At 37.2% G+C, this 20,974-nt stretch overlaps 2 protein-coding genes and 1 pseudogene across 3 annotated transcripts; all 3 read right to left on the bottom strand.

The window, feature by feature from the left end:
* Window positions 1–102: 102 nt before the first annotated feature.
* On the bottom strand, window positions 103–9,600 carry LOC111609628 (zinc finger protein 3 homolog). 2 transcript variants are annotated; one of them, XM_023338990.1, is made up of 3 exons: window positions 9,345–9,600; window positions 8,067–8,257; window positions 103–3,904 (listed from the first exon to the last, which is right to left on the bottom strand). In XM_023338990.1, exons 2-3 carry the CDS (start codon window positions 8,238–8,240, stop codon window positions 2,675–2,677), a joined length of 1,404 nt encoding a protein of 467 aa, XP_023194758.1. In that variant the 5' UTR covers window positions 8,241–8,257; window positions 9,345–9,600; the 3' UTR covers window positions 103–2,674. The 2 variants fall into 2 exon arrangements, with proteins under 2 accessions (XP_023194758.1, XP_023194757.1); XM_023338989.1 differs by lacking the exon at window positions 9,345–9,600 and adding an exon at window positions 8,523–9,334.
* A 2,631-nt stretch (window positions 9,601–12,231) lies between these two features.
* LOC102231617 lies at window positions 12,232–15,479 on the bottom strand (annotated as a pseudogene).
* Window positions 15,480–16,283: 804 nt separating this feature from the next.
* LOC111609635 (oocyte zinc finger protein XlCOF8.4-like) lies at window positions 16,284–19,586 on the bottom strand. Its single transcript, XM_023339024.1, has 2 exons — window positions 19,499–19,586; window positions 16,284–18,222 (listed from the first exon to the last, which is right to left on the bottom strand). Exon 2 carries the CDS (start codon window positions 18,205–18,207, stop codon window positions 16,999–17,001), a length of 1,209 nt encoding a protein of 402 aa, XP_023194792.1. The 5' UTR covers window positions 18,208–18,222; window positions 19,499–19,586; the 3' UTR covers window positions 16,284–16,998.
* Between the last annotated feature and the right edge of the window lie 1,388 nt (window positions 19,587–20,974).

The raw sequence follows: 20,974 nt of genomic DNA, 5'->3' as shown, positions 1-20,974 counted from the left end.
GGGTTTTCATCCGATGATTTATTTTATTTTGGATATGAGCCAAACATGCAACAGGATTTCTTACATAAAATTAATTTTTATTTAATTTTTTTACAGGTGCATATTATTTACATTTCTGTAAAAATACCAGTTAGCCAGAAGGCTGTTTCTCATCTGCAGTCCCCAGACAAATGGTACAAGTCTCCTTAAAAGAATAAGAGCAAAATTACATATTTAAATGAACAAAATAACAATTACAATACACTTAGTAAAAAACACTTTACTACTTAGTACGTTAAAGCTAAAATACATGAACCAACTATCAGACAAACATACATATACAATAAACACACATAAGACAGCAGAGCAAAATCTAATTATATAATAAACTATTTATTTTCCTGTACCATAAATGTGCTATATTTATTTAAAATGTTGATGATCCTGGAATGAGGTTCCATTCAGTAGCAGGTCAAACAGAAAAGGCTGTTTTGCCAAAATCGCTTTTCCCAAAAATTAAAATAATTAAAATAATAATACAGTCTCCCCTCACTGCAAAAATGAAACCTTGGTAATAAATACGATAGACTAAAACCTCCTTTATTTTGAATAAAACTTTTAAATACATATATTTAAACAGTTATTTTTAAAAGTTAATAACTGTTTATTCTATACCATAATGCGGTATTCATTATGTTATGCATAAATATCCTAGATTTGAAAGAATGACTGAAAAACTTCCAGAAAAAAGGGGAGACAATAAGTATGGTTGAGCAAAGTACAATTCATCTAAAACGTTTCTGTGTTTGTGAACAAAAGTTTGTCTAAGTGAATTCATCTTGTCATCATCCTTACAGAGGAGCTTGTTTCTCTCCACTGGTCATTAGGCAAGAGGTGAAGTGAACCATGGACATGTTGCAGCCAATCACAGGGCAACATAGAGACACAGGAAAAGAAACCATGACACTCACACAACTATCGATGAGAATTATGCAGATAGTTGAGTTTTATTTGCATAAACACATCACCACATCTTGGGTACAGCTATCGCTGAGTCGGGGCTCTGTATAAATCAAAAACAACCAGAAAGAAAACTATTAATTTGGCCTTTATTTCAGAAAGTGGGTGTGAGGGGGGAGACATGCAGCAAAGGTCAAAGGGTCAGGACTCGATGCCGTGACGGCTGCATCGAGGACGGATGCTTTGGGTTTTCCAGCTGTTCCTCAGCTGAAGACTGATCTCTGATCTCTTCCTCCTAATGGAAAATGTTTTTAAATATTCCTCCAACAGCAGCAGTTAGTCGCTCTCTGATGATTAACCGAAGATATTGTTACTGCAGACGCTGAAATATTCAGGTCACACGGCAAAAACCGCTTTATAACCGAAGGTAACAAGAAGGATGCCTGGAAGTCATAGCAAGATTTACGTTCTTCTTCTTGTGGCAGGTAGTGAAGGCTGGCAAAGAAATAAATGGTGCATTACTGCCACGAACTGGCAATGAGCGTCGACAAAACATCTAATTTAAAAATAGATAAATAATACATTTAAAAATGTAACAACTGACTAAATCCTCACTTATCATTTCAATGGATGTTTTAAAACCATCTTTTCTTCTCTTTGTTTCTGATATTGTTCCTTTAACTTGTTTGACACTTTTAATTTCTAATCTACTGAAATTTTGATCACAATTAAAGTTTCTCCTCTGAATACAAACATTTTCTCTAAGTTGACACGATTCTTGCTCCACATATAAAAATATATTTTCTCCCAATTTAATCAGCCAACTTTAAGAATGACTTTAGCATTTAACTAACAAACTACAGTCATGTCCAGCTAAAAATGGATGTTTATTACTGCTATGGATTAGGTTTTTAAATTCTGCAAAAAATCCATAATACAAATAGTATACATCCATAACATATTAATGTGTATCTGTAATTAATTGTGTTACAATCTGGTCCAACCACTGCAACAAAGGAAAGACAGAAAGCAGTGATAAATTATAATCAGTGTCTTTTGGATTTTACAATTCTTTTTGTAATTTTTTGCAATCAAAATCACTGATTTTAAAAATATTTGTAAGAACTTTTGCTACAGTTTCTTCTAACTAGAAGAAAAAAAAGAAAAAATTAAGCAGACAGATTGGACACAAATATTTTTACTCTAAAGAAATTCAGCTCCATTTTAAGTCCCAAATAAACATGAAGCAAGAAAAGACAAGGCAGGTCAGGATTCTGTACACAATGAAAACAAACATTATACATCTTCATCAAAATCACAAAATATTGTAATAAAAACTCAAATAAATCCATTTTCCAGTTTGTATTAATAAAACACAATTCTAAACAAATGGGATTTTAACCTTGATTTAGAAAAGCTGTTCCAAAATTGGATAAATCATTAAGTGTATATCAGTGTGAGTGATGTGCTCTACTGTCAGAGTCCTGATGAAAAACCAGTTCCACCAGGTTCTTTCTAAGGCTGCTCAGAAATGTTCCCACTGGGAAAAGAATCAAAGATCACTTTGTTCTAACATTATTTTCTACACTATATACATGGATCCAATCAGATTCACTGTTTGTTCACTTTTCCTCACATTATTATATTGCTGCTAATTCCTTCACGAACAAACAGGAGTAATGGGGTGGACACCTTTAGCAGAGTTAGCAAGTACTGACTGTTTAGCAGGAGCTAGCTAAGGCTTTTTATCAGTCGCATCTGTATGAGTTTTAAGGTGAAGAACTAAACTTTTTCTCCATCTGAAAGTTTGATCACACTGCTTACAAGAATATGGTTTCTCACCTGTGTGAATTCTCATATGGCAGGTCAGATCACTATGATGTATGAAAGATTTATCACAGGACCCACAACTAAACGGTCTCTCCCGGGTGTGAGTTCTCAGGTGATCGTCTAAACAGGCTTTCTGTGTGAAAGATCTGTCACACAGTTCACAAAGGTATGGCTTCTCCCCTGTGTGAGTTCTGAGGTGACGCAATAAATTACTACCATGTTTAAAAGATCTATCGCAAAGCTCACAATGATATGGTTGTTCACCTGTGTGAGTTCTGAGATGAGATAATAAATTACTTCTCTTTGTAAAAGATTTATCACACATATTACAAGGCAGCTGCTTTTCACCTGTGTGAGTTCTGAGGTGAGACGCTAAATGACTACTCCGTTTGAAAGACTTTTCACAAAGCTCACAAGGAAATAGTTTCTGTACAGGTCCATCTGAGTGGTTCCTCATGTGAACCGTCAAATACGATCGCCTGGTAAAATATTTATCACATATTTTACAATACGGCTTATCCTTCATGTGGGTTTTCAAGTGAGCAGTTAAGTAGTAAGGCTTAGTGAAACGTTTACCACAAATGTTACACTGGTGAAAATCGGATTCTTGCCCTTGTAGTTCTGAATTGTCCACATTGTCGCCGTGATTTCTACTGGATCCTGAGTCGTTCTGGTTGCTTCCATCTTCAGGCTGGTTCTTGTCTGGTTCTGGTTCACTGTTGTGATTTTGATCATTAGTTGGAGTCACCATGAAGGATTCAGGCTCTTCCTTCACTACAAGATGATATTTAACCTGATTGCAATCCTCCTCTTCCTCTTTAATCCTCACAGGTTCTGGATCTTCTGGTTCCTTTTTAATCTCTACAGGTTCTGGTTCCTCTTTTGTCTCCATCATCTGCTCCAGTTCTGGTTCACTGTGGCACATTTCCTCATAAACACGAGTTGCTGTAGAGGTGCTGGTCTCCCGCTTTAAGATGAGCTGTCCGTCATCCTGAACGACCCACAGCTGGATTTTTTCTGCTTTATTTGGCCGTGGTTCTGGTTCCTCCTCTTCCTCTTTTATTCGTCTCTCTTTGTTTATGAGAAGATCATCAACTGGAACCTCTGAAGTAACAGACATGATGCCGTGGAAAACCTGAGGGAAGAACAGCAGAACATTAATGACATTTCTGTAAAAACCCATTAGATGAAGTCTGTAAAGGATTTCAGTGTATAAATATCCTAAAACTCTTTAGGAACTGACGTCACTGCATGTGATGTTTACGTCGCTCGGCGCCATCTTGTATGGCCACAGACCAAGACAAACTTTTTCCGGTGTTTTTATCGTGTTACCGCTGTATTCTCCTCTTCCATAATGCTGAAAAAGCAGTTTGATAAAATGTTTGCTATACTGCAAAAAGCTTCTCCCAGCAGCCAAAAAACGCTACATGGAAAAAAGAGCTAAAATTGGACATATTGACCTGTTTGAAATAAAAAGTTGGAGCAGAGACCCTGATCATTTACCTCATTTGACCTTCCCAGACATATTTGCATACCTGGTCTGTGGTGTCAGTGCTTACATGGCGAATCAGTTCAAGAATTATAAGTCAATGGAGGCACACGTCCAGTTTACGAATGGCTGGGGACATGATTTGGACATTTTTACCCCCCGGATTGCAAATATGTTGTGGTTCGAACAAAAGTACTGAGCTCCTTAATTTTATATACATTCTTATTGTACATTATTCTACAATCAATCAGAATGTTGCTTGGTACGAGTACTAAAAAGTGTGAACGCGTTATTATTAAAGTACTAACTGATTTGCGAAGCTCCAAGTTTGAATTAAATTACGGCAGTTCCACCTCATTTTTACCTCCTTTCAGCTCGTCTAACAAGAAAGAAAGACTTAGAATTAATTTGTCATTTAGACATGTACAATGAAAGAAAGTCCAGTTGGAAAAACTGCAAATAAAGTATGAAATATGTACAATATAAACCTAAATATGCGACCGCTGGAGATACATCAGCACCTCTCGCGATAAGCGTGTTAGAAAACGGATGGACGGAAACCCAACACACAAATAGTGTTGCACTCACGAAACTGACTCTTCTTCAGTTTCGGCAACTTTATTTGCCCATGATGTGCGTATTTCTTTGGGGGTGGGGGGGCATTACGAAGTTTCTTCTTCCAGAGCTACGACGTTTTAACCGACTACTGACACAACACAACAAAACACTGACGTAGCACGCAGCTCAGATTCTGTAAAACTTCTCTGGCTGAACAACAAAAAAAAACTAGAAGAGACCTGCACCCGTATAGGTGCCGTACTTTTTAAAGTGGAAGCAACAGTGAGGATACGAGGCACAAAAACTGCTACAGATGAGCCAGCATGCTGGATATTACCTGGCAATCTGACAAAGATTCACCCAGAAGTTGGCCATATAATTGACTACAGTACTTCAGCTTCTCAAAAGAAGATACTTGACAAAAAAAATCCATGCTGAAGTCTCAACACCAGCCAGAAGCAGCCATCCACAAAAAAGAAAAATCCCACCTGCATATCTGGAAGATTTGGATCCTCTGCTTGACACACTGTTAGTTCACAGTAAGGCTGTTGGTTTGTCCGCAATGGAGAAATATTACACACTATTCACACACAAAGCAGAGCAGTCAGTTATGTTACCTCAGCCCCTTGCGTCTCTGTACAACTAAAACATACAGTTCAATGACTTGCTGTGAAAAATACAAAGAAGCTGCAATAGTAACTGGTGAGCAGGCAGAAGCTATTGAAAAGCACAAGTCTTCTGCCTGGTATGAATGTCGAGCTGGGCGAGTTACAGCTTCCACTATGCATGCTGTGTTTGCCACCTGTTTGGAAAGCCCAGCACTAACAGTTGTAAAACAGGTGTGCAACACCTACAGTGTCTCCAGTGCAAACAAAATGGAGTAGGAATCTTGAGGGTGATGCACAAAACATTAAAATTAGAGCTTGTCACAAAAATCTAAAAGTTAAAGTTATAATGATGTGGTTTCATCATAAACACTGACTTCCCTGAACTGGGAGCATCTGCTGATGGACTCACAAGGTGTGACTGCTGTGGGAATGGCTGTCTTGAGATAAAGTGTCCTTACAAATACAGGACATCCTGCATCCAGCAGGCTGTGGATGCAAACAACTAAAACTTTTGCCTTCAGCTGTCTGGCAATGAACTTCAGCTGAAGAAACATCATCCTTACTACACACAGATACAAACTGAGATTTTTGTGACAGAATCAAACCGCTGTGACCTTGTTATGTGGACCCAGAAAGACATGGCCGTCTCCGTGTCTTTCCAGATCAGGAATTCTGGGAACGACGTCTACAAAAAGCACAAAGCTTTAGAAATATTTCCCTTCCAGAGCTTGTAGGTAGATATTTCTCAGAGCACAAATATACTCCAGCTTCAAGGCAGACACAGTCTAACCCATGTAAATCATGCTGTTAGTCTAATATTTGCACTTATTTTTGTGTAGCAATTTTTCTATAAAATGTATTACCTCACATAGTCGTCACATTTGTTACCTGTAATGTTCACTTACATAAAATTCTAGGACAGGATCTATTTCATTACATGTTCACTTCTTACCTGAAATATGTGAAATACAACAATTATTTACTTGAAATATGATTTATTTCATAACTTTTACTTGTCACCTTTATTGTTCACTCTGAAATGTTTAATTACACATCAAATATTTAAAGCTGGGCTTTCATCTGGTTTACTTATTACATGAAATTTACTGCAAACTGTCTGATTATATAAGCGTTTACTTTAATCACATAATATGTTTATTTAAAAATGTAATCTATTTCACTCCATGTATATTTATTATATGAAATATTTTAATAAAATTTTTACTTAAAATGTAATTCATCACCTGTGAAGTGCTTGAATCAAATGTTTCCCGTTTACCACATTAAATTATTAAATGAGAAAACAGCCACTTCCATGTTATTATTCAATTCTACACATATTTCAATACAAAATCATGAATGGAACAAATGCAATTTTCTTTTTTACCATCTACATTTTACATAAAACAGTACCGACTGTACAAATATTTCAAAAGAATGAGTGCAGAAAATCTCTTTTTTCAATCTGCATTTTAATTAATATCAGTGCAGCTTTGCAGTTTCATATTAACATGTGCAGGTTTCATTTGCATGAGGTTTCACAGCCACACTAGAACACATGTTCACCAAGCTGCAGCACACATACACAATCTTGTCAAGACGTGTCACCTCTTCACCCTCACATGTAAGCAGCAACTTAATTGGTGTAGTTCTGTGTAACATTTTGTATTTGTTCCTCATGCAACCGATCACTCTTTCCACATGAATTCTGAGGTGAGCTAAAGCTCGTGTGTCTTCGACATCTTTAGCATCCAGTTGACATCTCCCTTTAGTGAATGACGGCATTTTAACCTCAGCACACATCTTTCCTACACTGTCTTTAATATCAAAGCCTCTGTCCGCTAACAACGTCCCCAGGTAATACATTGGAGAGAAGACCAGTTTTCTGTTATGTGCTTGTCTGATGCACGCCCGCCCCATCCCTTAGAAATAAAATAAATTGACCCATGTGGTGTTATACCAATAAGGTATTTCATAGTGTGTCTGCCTTTGTATCGGGGGAAGAATTGGCGCTCGTGCTTTTAAATTTGAGGGTCTTTCTGTGCCTAATTCAAAACAGTCAACAATAATTGCTACACGTTTTCCAAATGTTTCCCAAAACTGAGGAGGCATTGTAGCTTGTAAGCGATGCCTCTCAGGCCAGCTTACCAAGGAGTGATTATAACACATCAAGGGTGTCAGCAAAGGCACTAGACAGAGTTTTATGTGACACATTAAAAAGATGGCAAAGATGCTGAACAGGTAGATCAAGTCTGAGACGCATTAATGCAAGTAAAACCATTTGAAACTGGGAAAGATTTGTTGATGCTGGCAGAAAAGGCCTAACGGTGTTAAACAATGATAACAAAATGACAAAGCAAGGAAGTCCTATATATTTTACTTTTTTTGTGTCATCCTTGAGATAATCTGTGTCCAGCTGTTTTTTATTCAGCTGTGACCTGAGCTCCCGGTTCTCCTGTAACAGGCGGTTTATTTCTTCTCTTCTCACACAAGTGACATTCTATTTGTTGCCTTTTTGCTGCTGGTTCATGTTGCTCTCCAGAGTTTGCAGCCTTGCTGAGCTCCTCTCCTGGGTTTCCCTCATCAGCCTGTCAAACTCGCTCCTCTTCTACAGCCTCCGCTACTGTGTTTTCATTATTTACCTCTTCTGGTGATTCTGTAACTTGTTGATCTACCATGGTCTTTGCTGCCTGGCCTTCAACTGCGCTGCTGTATGGCCTCTTTAATTGACGCGCATGTCGGTCGGATGTTGTGGCTTTTCCCTCGCAGTGACCCAGATTCAGCGTTGGAAACCAGTCTGGATTGAGCTCATACATTTCATAGGCCGGTTTGCCTTGAAGAGGGCATATCGGAACACACATCAGTATTAATACTGTAAATTATAACACTAGAAAACTTCAATAGTTTACTTTGTAAAAATGGAATAACCCAAATATCCACTGTCAAAACACGGACTATGCTACATAAAAAATATCAGCCCGACTTAAACCAGGTTGACCCACTTAAATGAACTCAACGTAACTGAACATGAGTCACCCGGACAAAATCACAGCAAAACATTATGACACAACAGCAACAAAGCGAATTTAGAGACTCACCAGAATGGAAATGTCTGGAGCAAACTTTTAGATATCTTGGGATGTTGGAGAACGTGATATCAGGACGTCTCACCGCTGATATCCAGGCCATTCGTCTCCTTTTTGTTAGCTCCGATAGCTTAGCCCCCTCGCGTTGTTTCCAGGCAGGAAAACAGTGAAACGAAAGTCCGTTTTCCATCTTTTTACCTTTTCGGTCGTGTGATCGGACATTACAGCCAATAACGCAGCAAGTTTGAACCATTGCTAAATAATTTTAAGTAACTTATATTCAAAATATCTGTGAGACAGTCGTTTCTCTCAGTTGTGTTTATGGCCATACAAGATGGCGCTCATATCCCTACGCCTAGAGCAGTGACGTCACGTTCCAAAGCTCTATAAAATAATTTTATAACTGTACGTTTTACTTACTCTTATTATTTTCGATATTATTTGATTGATTAGCTGAAATTATAAAGGGTAGCAACAAATACTTGTTCACTGCGCTGTTTATACCAGGAATCACAGAAGAGTCCTGACGAAGCGGTAGTTGAACTACAGATGGCCAGAATCATGCAGACATTACAAGATTACACTCCTTCTGTAACTCTCTTCTATGTTTTACATCACCAAACAACAAAAATAATCCCATTAAGACCGAAATAAACTCCAAACTCCAACTCCTAACAAAACAGCCCGAAAACACAAACAGTGACGAATAAAGCAAACCATCGAGATGTAAACAAAACCCGGGCATGTCCTGCTTCCTCCGCGGTGAGAACTAGTTCCCTGATAATATTCTCTGTATTTCATTTTATTTTATCCAGAGCCGTGCAGTTAACATACCTGGAGGTTCCGAGATGACTTGGAGTTTCCAGTTGTATCCAGCAGTCTGAGCTGAGGATCGATATTGATGAATATTTCCCCAGCAGCAGCAGTTAGTCGATTTCTGATGAATTCTCTCAGATGATTAACCGAAGATATTTTACTGTAGACACTGAAATATTAATCCAACAAAGCAAAAATCGTTTTTTAACCGACGATAAACACAAAGAAACTTGTAAGCTAACGTTGTTAGCGCATTGTGTTTTACTTCCGCCGGATGTCGTCTTCGTCTACTTTTTAAAAAACCTTTATTGAACAAAATGAACAAAACAAACAGGTTCTCCATCGAAGAACAGCACAGTAAAAGCAAAGACAAGATATAATGTTTAAAGAATCCTGTGTGGAACAATAAAAAGATCAATTTATCTTATCAGTTTAATTTATTTTTCATATTCCCTTCATTGACTGCCTGTTTCTTTCAGAACTGTTTTTGAGATTTTGGTTTTATTTTAAAAGGTCCGGCACTGAGCTTTTACAGACACACATCCCAAGTATTTCTCTAAGATCTGTGGATCAAAAACCTGATAGTCTCGGTTCATGAACTTCTTCAGTAGCAGATTTGCTCTGGTGTGTCCAAATTAGCTGGATACACATGTACAGCATTTTGTTTTTTCTAAAGCCCCTGAAAAAGAAACAATGATGATAATGATACAGAATACACATTACTGCCGCCCTGTATGTCTTGTCCTTTAAATAAAATGCTTATACAATATAATATTGCATTCTTTAAAATTGTTATGCAATAAATCTTTCTGATCCCTGCTTATGCAATTCTTCAAGGCAAACAATATGCATGGCCTTTAAATCTCTTTAAAAAGAGATAAAAGTAAAAGATTCACAATACAGACCAAAACAGCCTAATAATTAAAATATGAAGAGTCAATAAAATAGATCAAACCAGCCAAAGGTAGAATAATACAAGTATTATTAATAAATCACAAATTCATGAATTATAAACCAGATTTATTTCACGAGAAGTTTGAACTGTGTTTTAATTTAAGAGATAAGCTCAACATTATTGGTCTATGGATGGTTAAAACAATCTCTAAGTTTTAATAGTCTGAATTCATTAGCTTTTAGCTGCAGCATGCACAGCTGGCTACATTTGGAACAGCACCATAAAAACACACAAAACGCTAAAATTAATCACCCTATTATGACTGACCAGACATACCAGATGTGAACAGAGTCCTGATCAATTAACCAATCAATCAATCAAGTTTATTTGTATAGCACATTTCAGCAACAAGGCAGTTCAAAGTGCTTTATGTCAAAAACATAAAAAATTCATAAAACATCATACAGTTGTGAAACCATCAAACATTACATTTTGAAGACTGCCGTCATCAAAAGTCACCAACACACATCAAAATGTTGGTCGATGTTTCATTTGTAAAGTTTCAACAGCAACTCAGGTGGGTTTTAGGAGCTCTGTGTTTTGCAGTTTTCTGGAAGTTTGATCAAGATTTCTGGTGCATAGACGCTGAATGCTGCTTCCCCAGGTTTGATTCTGGATGCTGACCAGAACCAGAACCAGAAGACCTGGGAGGTCCGTAAGGTTGATACAACAACAGAACGTCTTTAATGTATTGTGGTTCTAAGTCATTCAGTGATTTATAAACTAGCACCAGTATTTTAAAGTCTATTCTGTGAGTTGCAGGGAGCCAGTGTAGGGTGGTGTGCTCCATCTTCCTGGTTTTAGTCAGAACACCAGCAGCAGCGTCTGGATCAGCTGCAGCTGGCGGATTTTAGATAAGATAAGATAAATCTTTATTGTCATTGTCACAAGGACAACGAAATTCAAAGGGTGCCATCAGTCGGTGCACATGCCCAAAAACAAAAAATAACTGTCTCACAATTAAACACACAACGCAAGAATCAACAAACTGGCAAAAAAATTATATTATATAATTTTAATATAAGTTTTAATATAAATATATAAGTTTATATTAGAATGAAGCATTTTATGAATATTTATGAATAATTCACAAAGGTTAGATATTATTAATGCAGATATCTGCAACCTCCTAGATTGACCCATAATAACTGAACTGTTTTTCATCAGAAAGGTTACAGTTAGTTAACAGTTTCTTGTTTTGTCCAATTAAACAAGAAAAGTACATGCAAAAAACCCCCACACATATTACAGAGAATCAGTATGAAACCAAACATGTAAAATTTGATCTGTTCAAATGTATTTACTATAATAAGCAATGAAAAGTAGCCACATTGAATAGAACATTTGTTCTTTGCTTATTTGTTCTAATGGTGCTTTACATTCCTAATGATATTTTGATGAGTAGGAGGAACTTTAGTTTAACGTTCTAATAAAATTAAATATCTGGCCAATAGCATCACAAAGCTTAACATTGAATTATGTTGTGAATAATTAATATCTGTGGGCACAACGTCAAATACAGACATTGAACCGGCGTTGGCTGCTTCACAGAGATTCTGGAACAACAATATCAGGGTTACGAAAGACATCCTTCACTTTAATAATTAATTAGATGTTTTTTTAATATAAAGCATTCAATTCAATTCAATTTATCTGCCAGACGATTTATTGGTGCCGATTTCCTTAATTTTGGCAGATCGTCTGATTTTTACACGTGGAGCCGATCTTATCCAGCGATGTCATCAACCTCAGCAAAAGTCTAAAAATCAACCGCTGTACGTTTCTTTTCTCCCGTGAGAGAAGTTTGACTGACAGACCGACTGACCAGGTCACGTCTGCACATGTACAGTTAACAATAGTCACCCTGTTGTTGCCAATTCAGCAACTTTCTTCATATATTGAGCAACATTTCAGACAAAAAAATGGTATCAGAATCGTTAAGTTTGGCTTTTAAAAAAAAAAGGTAATCGGTGATCGGCCAGAAAACTGCAATCGGTGCAGGACTAGCAGACAGGAATGTTTAGGTCTATGAATGGTTTGGTGAAAACATTTAATTTAGGCTGTTAATTTCAATCTGCTGTTATATTACATTACCAGCATCAACACAATGTCAGATAAAGAAATTCAGATGAACGGCTGGACAAACAGGACTGGCTTCAGTGCTTTGGAATTTGGATGACAAACTATTCAGATATTTGATGGGTAGAATCATAACTATTGCATATTTTTTAAAGAAGACGTGCTTTGCCTTAATAAATGTGGAATATAATTTTTGACATCAAATGTATTTTTTTATTTGAAAAATCTTTGCCAAGTACAGGAGACAGGAAGGTAACAAACCTCTGAAAAAATTCATTAATCAATTTGTTAACAAATGTTACAACTGTACAAAATACAAAAGGTTTTACTTAACAAAAAAGTAAAGGGACTGAATTGCCCCTTGCTTGTTGGTTTTAGTTAAAAAGTTATTTAGTTTACAACTAAATAACTGCTTCCTACAAAAAGTGCATCTCATAATTCATGACCTCTCACTCGTATGCGTTCTCATGTGATAAGTCAAAGCACTACTTTTTCTAAAAGATTTATCACACAACTTACAGGGATACGGCTTCTCTCCTGTATGGGTTCTCATATGCTCAGTTAAGGCGCTTTGCTTGGTGAAAGCTCTTCCACAAGTCAGACAAGAGAAAGGTCTCTCGCCTGTGTGGGTTCTTACATGAATAGTCAACTGACCGCCATATCTGAAAGTGTTACCACAAAAGTTACATGAATATGGCTTCTCACCTGTGTGAGATCTCAAGTGCACCGTCAAGTTAGACTGTTGGGTGAAATCTTTTCCACAAGTCAGACAAGAGAAAGGTTTCTCACCAGTGTGAGTTCTAAAGTGACGAGCCAACTCATTAGGCTGTCTGAAAGATTTATCACACAGTTCGCATGGATGTGGTTTCTCGTCTGTGTGAGTTCTCAGATGTTTAGCTCTATTACTGTGGTTAGTAAAAGATTTACCACACAATTTACAAGTATATGGCTTCTCCCCTGTGTGAGTTCTCATGTGGTCCATCAAGTACTTACGCTTAGTGAAGTATTTACCACATACTTCACAAGAGGACAAATTAGTGTTTTGTGTTTTTGGTTCTGAATTGTCCATATTGTCTCTGTGATTTCTGGTGTCCTGTGGTCTCCTCTCTGTCCTCAGGTCTTTATCTCTACTGGATCCTGAGTCTTCCTGGCCCTCATATTCAGGGTGGTATTCAGAGAGCAGCTGGTCTTTGTTTAGTACTGGTTCACTACTGTCGTTTTGCTCACAAGTTGAGGTTATTATAAAAGTCTTGATTTCGTGCTTCATTACAAGCTGTTCTTCATCTTGACCACTGCAGATATCCTCCTGTTCTTCTTTAATCTGAACCCGTTCTGGTGGTTCTTCCTTAATCTGCACAGGGTCTGGCTCCTCCTGCTCCTCCTTCATCTCTACAGGTTCTGGTTCCTCTTTTGTCTCAATCATCTGCTGCAGTTCTGGTTCATTGTCACCAGGTGTCACTGTAGTGGTGTTGGCCTCCTGCTTCACTAAAACCTGCCCTTCATTCTGAAAGATCCACTGTTCAACCGGTTCTTCTTTGACTGGTTGAGGTTCTGGTTCCTGTTTTATTTCGGTCACTTCTTGCGTTTCTGCTTTGTCCTGTTCCTTTATTTCTCTAACGTTTATCTTTTTCTCAACAACTAAGGTCTTCTTTTCAGCTACAAGAAGCTGATCAGCATCAACCTCCCATGTAGTAACAGACATGATGCTGAAGAAGGCCTGAAGAAATAAAGGACAATAAGAGATTAATGTTTTTTGTTTTGTGAAATGCCCTCCACTTGTATCATGTCCAGAGGATCCCAAAGCGTTTCACACCGTGATGGTGGCAAGCTACTGGGCAGCAGCCACAAGTTCCAGTCTGACAGAGGAAAGGCTGCCACGCTACTGACCACCAGCAAGCAAGATGGGTGAAGTGTCTCGCCCAAAGATGGAAACGGACAGAGGGGTTGGAACCAGCCACCCACTGGTTACAGGACGGACTCCTACCACCGGTGCCACCGTGTTTCAGAAAACTGAACCAAATAGTTTTCTGTTTGGTCTTGTACTGGTTCAAAGCCAGTACAAGTAGAGCCAGTGTTGAACTGGTTCAAGAGAAGCAATTTGGTTTTGGTCAGGTTGGAGTCGCCCATTATGCCATTTTAGATGTTTTGATTTGAAAAATAAACTCTAGAATTTTAAATATGGCTCTCACAAGCTTGTCCAGATTGGGTGCAGTTCCCTTTGGGTCTTTAGCCTTTAGCTCCTGACAAAATGTTAGCTATGGGGTTCTGCAGGGTTCAGTACTTGGACCACCACTAAACAGCATGGGATGCATTTCTCTTGTTAGGAGGATTATTCTCAGCTGTAATCATCTATGAATCCCAATCCAGAAGACATAAACGGCTGCATTACTTTTGGGGAAACCAATTATTATTAGAGGAGTAGCTGATTCCAGTTATTCTCTCTTGGTTTGTGTCAGTTCTGCTCTCTTTCAAATTCTTTAGTATTTTCAGTCCTTATCCATAATCCATTTGCTTTATTAGCTATTAGACAATACAAATCATTTTTTGGAGCATTTTAAAAAATATCCAGTGGAAAGGTGACTTTAGTTTCCGTTGGATCAATTTCAATATGGATTGATTGTATGAGCTGCACTTAAGGTCATTGCTGTGGCCATAAAGTGGTTTGTGGAGGTGTAGCGTCCGGACCTTCGGGCAGAAGTCGGTGTTACACATTCTTGATGGTGGACATTCATTCATTTCTTTTTACAAACCCACACAGTATTAAGGTTTAATGCCACCATGCAGACCAAATAACACAAAGTCGCTGCTGATTTCGACTTTTGCAGCATCTACCAGAACAACCTGAAGTCTGAGACGGTTTGCAAACAAACATCTCTGTCAAACCACCTCAATATATGGATACATGTTTCATTAAAAATACTACCACACATATTTTACACAAACAAAAACTGATGATTCAGGTGCAGCATACCTTCCAGCTGGTATCCAGCAGTCTGAGCTGATGTTAAATATTTCTCCGATGAAAAGAAGGTTTTGTTACCGCAGATACATTCAGTTCACACAACAAAAACCGACGATAAACAGAAGAAAGTCTGGAAGCTAACGCAGCTAGCGGCTTGTTGTTTACTTCCGCCGGAAGTCTCACACTGAAATGTTCACTAGAAACAGAGTTTTGCACTTCAGTTCCTCTTTTACCACCCCTCCCCTCCCGCCCCCGCCTTTAATTATTTTTCGTTTAATTCAAATTATTTCAAATATTCTGAAGATAAATGCTGAACAACATGCTGAAACGACAGATTAGAAACAATTAAACAATAAATAAATATAGTAATATGAAAATACCTATTAAAAATGGGCATTGGTCAATATCGGGTGAGTTCATTACATTTTTTTAATTAGGTTTTTATATTAAAGATAACGGCATTTTTTAACGTCCTGTTACCAAAATACTGATGTCACCTAAAAAGGTTTTTTTAAAAGCTTTGCAAGTAATTCTGATGTTTTTCCAGGCAAGAAAGTTTTTATTTTATTGAAATTGTTGATTATATGCTCAAATAATTACTTGTGACCCATAAATACTCTAATATACTATGAAACTGCGTTTTTCTTAAAATTCTAAAGGCACATTCATCAACCTGCATGTTTAACCTCTTAATAATATAAATAAAATGGTACTTGTACATCATTCATAAATAAAATTCAGAAAGTATAATCTAATATATTACAGAGAACAGAAAAGCTCACTAAATATGAAAATAATGAACCAGCAAGTGTAAAAGTGCCAAATGTCGATGATCATCTTTTCACCACTTTAGCATTCTCATAGTTTGAGGATAGAAACTAATATAGATGCTTTAGTACTTTGCTCAAATGTTTTTATTTGTTTATAATTCAGAATAATGACATTATTCCTGGCTCCTGGATAAACCGCATGAAGGAAACAAACGTCAGAAACACGCCTCTAACAGGTAAATTCAGGTCAACTGAATTTTTCTGTGGTGAGATAAACTTCCTTGGACTCACATTTTATGCAGAAAGGAATCAAAGTGCATAATTACACCCATAAACACAATAGGAATATTTGTCTGAAAATAAACAAAAATGATTTGATTAAACAAATATATATAAACTGTAGAGAAACAAGAAAATAAGACAAAATTTTTATTATCTCCCATCTTACAGCAGTGAAAATAATACATGTAAATCACTTAAAAGAACAGTGATAATAAAACCCTTTTCTCTAAATATGAAATTTCAGGTTAAAAACCTCAAATGCTGAGTAATAAGAAAATAAAAACAGTTCAATAAATTAAAATGAAGTAAACCTTGTAAACACTACAGTAAACTGGTGAGTTTATTTCTATTCCAACATTCATACAAGAGGATTTAAAGTGCTTCAACAAGAACCTCAATATTTTGCTTTAAAAAAGAGAGAACTCAACATCTCACAGAAACAAAAGTTGGATCAAATGTTGAGGAGCATAGACGCTAAACGCTGCCTCAGCTGGTTTGGTTCTGGAAACATTGAATCTTCAGCTGAGCAGCAGAATATTACAGTTCATTTTCCTGGTGATGGTTGTTGCTTTGAGAATAGACAGATATTGACATTTTCCTTTAATATTGAAACAAATGTAATTTTTACTCACTACTCAAAAAAGAACTAGACTTTTGTTGGACTGTGAATGGTGGCTTCTTATTCCTATGAGTTCTCATGTGAACTGTCAAATTAGACTGCTGGATGAAACCTTTCCCGCAGGTTAGACAAGAGAAAGGCTTCTCACCTGTGTGGGTTCTGAGGTGGCGAGCCAAACCACTGGGCTGGATGAATGATTTATCACACAGCTTACAATAGTAAGGCTTCTCGCCTGTATGAGTTCTCATGTGGACAGTTAGGTTAGACTGCTGGCTGAAATCTTTTCCACAAGTCAGACACGAGAAAGGTTTCTCACCTGTGTGAGTTCTTAAGTGATGAGCCAAGTGATTGGGTTGTGTGAATGATTTATCACATAGATCACAAGGATATGGCTTCACGCCGGTGTGTGTTCTGGTGTGTCTGGCTCTGGTGCTATGGTCAATAAAAGATTTACCACAAAATATACAGGGATACGGCTTCTCTCCTGTGTGAGTTCTCATGTGGACAGTCACATACTTGCGCTTTGCAAAACACTTCCCACATACTTCACATGATGGCAAATTTGTTTTATGTCCATTTTGTTTTGAATTGTTCACAAAGACCCTGTGATATCTGGTGCTCTTAGGTTTCTTCTCTGACTGCAGATCTGTGTCTCTTCTTGATCCGGAGTCTTCCTGGTTGCTTTTTTGCTGATGTTGGTTCTCATCTTCTTGGTGGTTTGCAGAGGGGAGCTGGTTCTTGTTTGGTTCCGGTTCATGGCTGTCCTTTTGCTCACATGCAGGAGCCATTATAAAAATGTCAGCTTCCTGGTTTATGTCAAGATGCTTTTCATCCTGATGACAACAGTGATCCTGATGTTCCTCTTTAATCTGTATAAGTTCAGGTTCGTCATCTTCTGTATTCTCTACAGGTCCTGGTTCCTCCTTTACTGGCTGTAGTTCTGGTTCATTGTGGAATATGTTCTCATCAGCAGGAGACACCATAGTGTTGTTGGTCTCCTGCGTCACTAAAAGCTGCCCTTCATCCTGAACAATAAAATGTTCAACTTGTTCTTTCATTGGTTGAGATTTCAGTTCCTCTTTCCTGTCAACAATATGCTGTGGTTCTGGTTCCTCTTTTATTTTTATAGTGCTTGTTGTCTTGTGTTCAACTTTGTTTCTCTCTTCATTCATGGGAGAGCCACCATCAAGAACCTTCCAAGTGATAACAGACATGTTGCTGTGGAAGATCTGAGGGAATGAAGAACAGTAGAACAATTCAGTAAAACGTGTTTATGAAGATCTTCACAAAGAGTTGATCTGTAAATTATTTATATTGTGTTTTGCCAGAAAATCAAGTACAATGAAGTAATACTTTCAGGTATCAGAGACTTCTGGGTAGTGCCAAGTTGTTTGCATAGATCTCCATATCAATGTCACACAATTCATTATGTAAAGATTTTCCAACCCAAAGACAGACAAAGAAAAACACACATATATCGACAGCATCACCATACCGGGAGAACAGACGTGTCATAAATAAGGTATGTACATGTTGTAGCTGAGACGGTCGATGAAGGATCTGGCTAATATTTACTGCAACTGTTCATAAAACATGGTTCTCTTGGTAACAATGTAACATGTAATTCTTGAGACCTTTTGACCTGTTCTTTAAAACGACTCTCGCTGCCTCTTGTACTCTGTTAGCTTATCCGTTAGCCTGGAAGCTAACTGGTCTCTGTCAGGATGTTATTGTTAAAACATAGAGAAATTAATTAGAGAGGGAGTTTAATATTATCTGAGCTTTGAAGGGGAAATAAGGGAAGAAAACAGAATCACTTAATTTTTCTATTCAGCATTGAATTAGCTTCACCTTTTGACTCCTGCATTCTTATCTAATGTCCTTCAAATTCTTCACATCGTCCATTTGGAAAAATAATTGTCCACCCATTAGGAAGTGATTGAAATAAGATTCACAGATTAAACTTGTTATAAATATTAGTATCTTCTATCTGGTATTTCCGCTACAAAAACAACAGAAATCAAGAACAAGTGCTGAAATACCAATATTTTAATTCACTTTAAAGTTTTTACATTTCAACAGTCCAAACTGAAATAGTGGCTAAAGTCTGTTATGTACATGAAGGAACGACTGTGTGAGTTTCAGCTATTTGTTTCATGTTGGAGGTCTAAACGCAGCTTTAAACATGAAACTCAGACTGTAGATAAAACTTTTAGTTTACATGTTTATTATTTGAAGGCCGCTGGTCTTAAGTTTGTTCAAGCAATTCAAATTCTTTATTTAGTCTCGGTTAAATATCTGACAGATTAAACGAAGACAAACGGCGAAAAACGAAGCAAATCATCGAGCTGTGAACAAAACACGGTCGCGCCCTGCTTCATCCGCGACATCAACTAGTTCCCTGATCTTATTCTCTGTTCATTCAGAACAGGAAGCTTAAGGTACCGGGGTTCTGAGATGATTTGGGTTTCCTGACCGGGTTCTTACAAATACTGAAATATTCACCTCACACAGCAAAAGTCGTCTTCTAACCGATGATAAACAGGAGGAAGCCTTGAAGCTAATACTGTTAGCACCTCATTGTTTACGTCCGCCGGAAGTAGCACATGGACATTCCCCCAGAAACAGTTGTGGCTCTTAAGGTTCCGCTTGGAGGATAAAACGTTTGTATTTCTCCGGACGTTTTAGATCTCGTATTGTCAGCATTAATGTAGAACAATAAAAGGCAAACAATAAAACACACACACACACACACACACACACACACACACACACACACACACACACACACACACACACACACACACACACTAGCCCTGGACTAATGACAAATAAAGTGAGCCATGCACATGCAGTCTGTGTACTCTTACCTCCACCCTTTTCTTTTTTGTATTTATTCACAAACAGCTGAAGTTTACTTTTAAACAAGCTGAATTCAAACTTTTACAATTTTAAACTGGTTTCTTCATTCCAGCATGCAACTAGTAAATTTAACAAAAAATAAAACTCACTTTCCAAAAATTGGTGCTTTTTGTCTTATTCTCTGCTACTTCTCTGGCGAATTGTTCCTGATCTTCTTGTGTCGCATCACATGTAGTCAGTAATATTTTATCACTCAACTGTTATAAGAAAATACCCAAAATTTTAATACTTTTACATTCTGAATCTTCCTGTATATATTGATCAAATTACATATATTTTCCTAAATTCCTCCATGTGTCTTCTGTCGTCATATTTAGGTGAAATCAATCCAGGCCTCCATATATGCTATGATTAAAAATCACATAATTAAGGCATAAAAGTATTGATCTGCTGAGGCAGAGTAATGTCAAAAGGCATTAATGTTGTTTTTCTCTTACAGAGCTGACTGTGAAAACAGTTTAGTTTTCCTTTACAGAGGAATAGATGCAATAAAATTAGGATTAAATGTAACTTATTTGTTCGATCCAGTTTCTGTGTTGTGTTGTTTTCTGTTGACTCCAGTACGTTCATATCTTAATAGTGTTTCTTGTTTCTCCCCTTCCTGTTCTAATCTTTCCTGCTCTATTTTGAATCTGTCTTCCCTTATTTTGACTGCATTCTCACTGCAAACATGAAAATTTGCTTTATTGTGAAAAGTTTCAATGCTACCTGCAAACATTTTAGTCCAGGTGTTTTAGTTTCCATTCCATCTGATTTTGGTGTCTGAATTAACTCAATATGAACTGAGAAAAATTAAACCAGGGTTTTAAAACAGTAAATGTGTTAAAGTTTTAATCAAGTTGCCTACAATAACACACTCTTGTGCTGAAACACATTTATATTGAAGAATGTATCAAAGCTTATCAAACCTGTACTAAACCTGTTGTGACTTTAGTAAAACATTATTAAAAAATAATGATTTGGATTCTTTTAAAGGACTTCAAGTACAGAAAATGTTTAATCACATAATCTTTATTTAGTAAAAATATTTTAACTGTATGAAAGATTCAAATCATCTTA

The sequence above is a fragment of the Xiphophorus maculatus genome, chromosome 9, assembly GCF_002775205.1.
Source record: "Xiphophorus maculatus strain JP 163 A chromosome 9, X_maculatus-5.0-male, whole genome shotgun sequence".
NCBI classification, from domain to species: Eukaryota; Metazoa; Chordata; class Actinopteri; order Cyprinodontiformes; family Poeciliidae; genus Xiphophorus; species Xiphophorus maculatus.
Note: the sequence above shows the minus strand (reverse complement) of the source record. Positions and strands in the feature narration are given on the sequence as shown.